The sequence below is a fragment of the Orycteropus afer genome, unplaced genomic scaffold (genome assembly GCF_000298275.1).
Source record: "Orycteropus afer afer isolate SDZICR_OR568_19922 unplaced genomic scaffold, OryAfe1.0 scaffold00011, whole genome shotgun sequence".
Classification (NCBI taxonomy): Eukaryota; Metazoa; Chordata; class Mammalia; order Tubulidentata; family Orycteropodidae; genus Orycteropus; species Orycteropus afer.
The window spans coordinates 16,978,988-16,983,042 of NW_006921598.1; the positions used below are offsets into that span (position 1 = coordinate 16,978,988).

Genomic DNA, 4,055 nt, shown 5'->3' on the forward strand with positions numbered 1-4,055 from the left:
GTTGTCTGATTCAAAATGGCCAAAACCAGTCCATTTCAGCTCAGTAATACCTAGGATATCGATCTTTATGTGTTCCATTTCACTTTTGACAACTTCCAATTTCCCTAGATTCATACTTCGTACATTCCACGTTCCAATTATTAATGGATGTTTTTATCTGTTTCTGCTCATTTGGAGTCGTGCCACATCAGCCAGTGGAGGTCCCAAAAGCTTTACTTTGTCCACATCATTAAGGTCATCTCTACTCTGAGGAGTCAGCTCTTGCCCAGTCAAATTTTGAGTGCCTTCCAACTTGATGGGCTCATCTTTCGGCACTATGTCAGTCAGTGTTTCAGGGCTATTCATAAAGTTCTCCAGTGATACATCAGACAGTGTTTCACTGCTATTCATAAGGTTTTCACTGGCCAATTCTTTGAGAAGTGGATAGTCTGTTCCTTCTTCAGTAACTGTCTGAGCCCAGAAGCTCCACTGAACCTCTCCACCATGGGCAACCCTGCTGGCATTTTGCAATGTGGTAGCATAGCCTCCAGGTTCATAGGAACATGTAAGCCACCACAGGATGATGAACTGGCAGGCAAGTTTGTCTCCCTTAGTTGTTCCTAACCACTCTCCACCTGTCTACATCAGGCCCTGGCCTTAATGTAGATCCATACCCAAGTGAAAAGCAGCCTCTAAGCCCTAGGCCTGCCTACCTCAAGCCCTGACCTTAATATTGAGCCATATCCAAGCAAAAAGCAGCCTCCAAGCCCCTTGCCTGTTGGCCTCAGGTCCTGGCCTTAATAAAGAACCATACCCAAAGCCTCCAAGCCCTGGGCCTACCTACCTTAGGCGCCTGCTTTGATATAGAGCCACACCCAAAAGAAAAGCAACCTCCAAGCCCCTGGCCTGCCTACCTCAGGCCCTGGCCTTAAGAAAGAGCCACTGCCAAGTGAAAAGCAGCCTCCGAGCCCACAGCCTGCCTACCTCAGGCCCCAGCCTTAATATAGAGCCAAGCCTAAGTAAAAAGCAGCCACCAAGTCCCCAGTCTGCTTAACCTCGGTCCCTTGCCTTAATATCGAGCCACCACCAAGACCTCAAAATCAGGAAATATGTTACTTTCATCTTATATTCAGACCTCATTCAAGTTTTGCCATTTGTCCACATATCTCTAATAGCAAATGGATTCAGTTCAGAATCACACATTACACATAGTTACTTAGTTGCTTTCAAAACAAAACAAAAAAACTCACTGCTTTTGAGTCCATTCTGACTCATAGTGGCCCCTCCTTGGGTTTCTGAGGCTGTATCTCTATCGAAGTGGATTGCCCAGTGTTCCTTCTCAGGAGTGACTGGTGAGTTTGAACCACCAGCCTTCTGGTTAGCATTCAAATGCCTTAGGCACTATGCTGCAGTTGCCATGTCTCTTTTAATCTCTTTCAATCTGGAAGAGTTCCTCAGTTTTCCTTGTCTCTCGTGATCCTGACACTTTTGAATATTGTTGTTGTTATTGGGTGTGTCTGTTCTGACTTGAAGTGACTCCATGTGATAGAGTAAAACTGCCACTTAGTTTCCTTGGCTGTAACATTGTGGGAGCGGATTTCTAGTTCTTTCTCCTGCAGAGCTGCTGGGTGGGTTCAAACCACTAACTTTCGGTTAGTGGCTGAGCACTTAACTGTTGCACCACCAGGGCTTTTTGAAGATTAATTCACTGCCATTAAGTTGATCCTGACTCCTAGTGACCCAATAGGGCAGAGCAGAACTGTTCCATGGAGTTTCCAAGGCAGAATATAATTTTTATGGAAGCAGACTGTCACATCTTTATTCTGCAGAGTGGCTGATGGGTTCCAACTGTTGGCCTTCTGGTTAGCAGCCAGGCACTTAACCAACTGCCAGAAGGGGTCCTTTCCTTGAAGATTACAACTCAGTTATTTGGTAGACTATACCTCCGTTTGGGTTCATTCTCGAGTTTCTACAGGATTAGATTCAGATTATGCATACTTCATTGGAATGCTGATCTCAGAAACGAGAAGACAAAAATCTGCCCCGGGACTTTCATGTTACAGTGGCCTGATCTAAATGCAGTGTAGACTGGTTTCCTTGATAATAAGTCTGCCGCTAGTTTTCTGAGACTCTAGGGCCATTATTGAAGAGAAACAGAGAGATTCTCAGTCATTTTTGTTTCTTTCGTCAATAAGAAATAATATATATATATATTTTTTAATTACTAGCAAGCCAGAAGAAGGAGGTATGCCCACGGATATTTCTATAACTTCGTCCTCACTTCAAATGAAAACTCCCGAAGGCTGCACGGAGATCTATCTTCCAGCAGAGGTCAGGCTTGTACCTTCCTCTTGCCGCGGGCTGCAGTATGTGGCTGGAGATGGACTACACCTGCGGCTGCAGACGCAGGCCGAATTAAGCACAAGTGAGTAGTATTAGCAACTTCTGTTTCTGCATTTGTTTTTTCATTATAAATTAAAGGTGATTTTCCTTTGAAAAATTAAACTTCTCCCATGTGAAAATAACTCTTCTTCAGTGGCATGAGAAGAGCTGAGGATCTTGATCTAGTTTTTTTTTTTTTTTTTTGCTGGGTCTTCCTTCACAAGCTGTGTGCAGTTGAAGATATCACTTAACCTTTTTGAGTCTTCCTTTCTTTAATTGTAAAATTAGCTGTCTCACAGAGTTGATGTGAACGTTAAATCAGATGGTAATTGTGCAAGACCTAACTGATTTTTATTTTCATTTTTTTAAAAATTAAAACTAATGTTTTATTGTTTTTCATAATCAGATGGTAGATGGACATATCAGCTTTCATACATGATCCTTTTTTGTAAATAAAAAATTTACAAATTAGGCTCTTTTTTTTTTTTTTCTCACTTTTATTGTTGTGAAAACATACAGAACAAGTCATTTGTCAACGTAACAACTTCCACATTTACAGCTCAGGGACATTGATTACAGTTTTCATGTTGTGTGACCAAAAAATTAGGCTTTAAACAGCCAATAGCTGATTATGTTTTCAAAAAACATAGTAAAGTTTTTCCTTATGAGCACTAGAAAATTGACCCACCTTTTGTCTCTTTTTATAAAACTCAAATTTTGGTGTGCATTTGACTTCATATTCTGAAACAACATGACCTGACTGATTTTTAAAACATTTAGAAATTCATTCATTCAACAGGTTTTTAGTCCATAATGTGTGCTAGGTGGAGTCCCTGGGAAGTACAAACAGATGGTTAATGTGCTTCTCTGTGAACAGAAAGATTGGAGGGTCAGATCTACCCAGAAACTCCTTGGAAGAAAGACCTGATGGTCTACTTCTGAAAACTTGACAGAGCACAGTTCTTTTCTGACACATGAGGTTACCATAAGTCACAATCAAGTGGAGGGCAACTCTCTGTTCTTTTTTCCAATGGGCTAGGTACTGATCTAGGTAATAGAGATAAAGAAGTGAATGAGTTAGGCAAAGTCTCTTCTTCTCTCATGGAGTTTGCATTCTAATGGGAGCAGATAATTAACAAATAATCTAATTACATGCCCAGATAAGTGCTGTGGACCAAGTAAAGCAGGATAACAGGACAGAGAGTAGGCTGGGGTGAAGGGTAGTCAGGGAGGCTTCTCTGAGGGTTCTGAGTGTTCTTTATCAAAGAACTGAATAATGAAAATGACCCCATCCATGTAGAAAAAACAATACATATAAAAGTCTTTGGTAGAACTGAGTATGATACATGATTTGATTTTGATGGTTGCTATGCCTGTTACATTTCAAATATTTTGGTATTGTTACGTTGATTCAGTGAAGCAGCAGAAAATTTTCTTTTGTCAAGACCTCAGGATTATTGAATAAAATTATTCATTGCTTCTCTTGCAATGTACATAATGTTTTATGGAACTAAAAGTCATTTGAAAAGGGGAAACAGTCTGTAACAAACTAGTATGATGCTCATCAAAGAAGAATTACAAGTCTTTCAGCTGCACCCTGAGACTTCAATATTGCCTCCTCTGTAACTAAACCCTAGGAGCTCTAGAAGCATAGTGCCTAAGGCACTTGACTGCTAACTAGAAGGCTGGTGGTT

At 40.9% G+C, this 4,055-nt stretch overlaps 1 protein-coding gene across 1 annotated transcript in view; it reads left to right on the forward strand.

The window, feature by feature from the left end:
• Positions 1–2,214: 2,214 nt before the first annotated feature.
• Positions 2,215–4,055, forward strand: part of UBE3D (ubiquitin protein ligase E3D) — a 168,346-nt gene continuing 166,505 nt past the window's right edge. Inside the window, exon 1 of the mRNA XM_042782275.1 lies at positions 2,215–2,404. Coding sequence (XP_042638209.1) covers positions 2,227–2,404 — 178 coding nt within the window. The 5' untranslated portion in view covers positions 2,215–2,226. The remainder of the gene's footprint in view (positions 2,405–4,055) is intronic.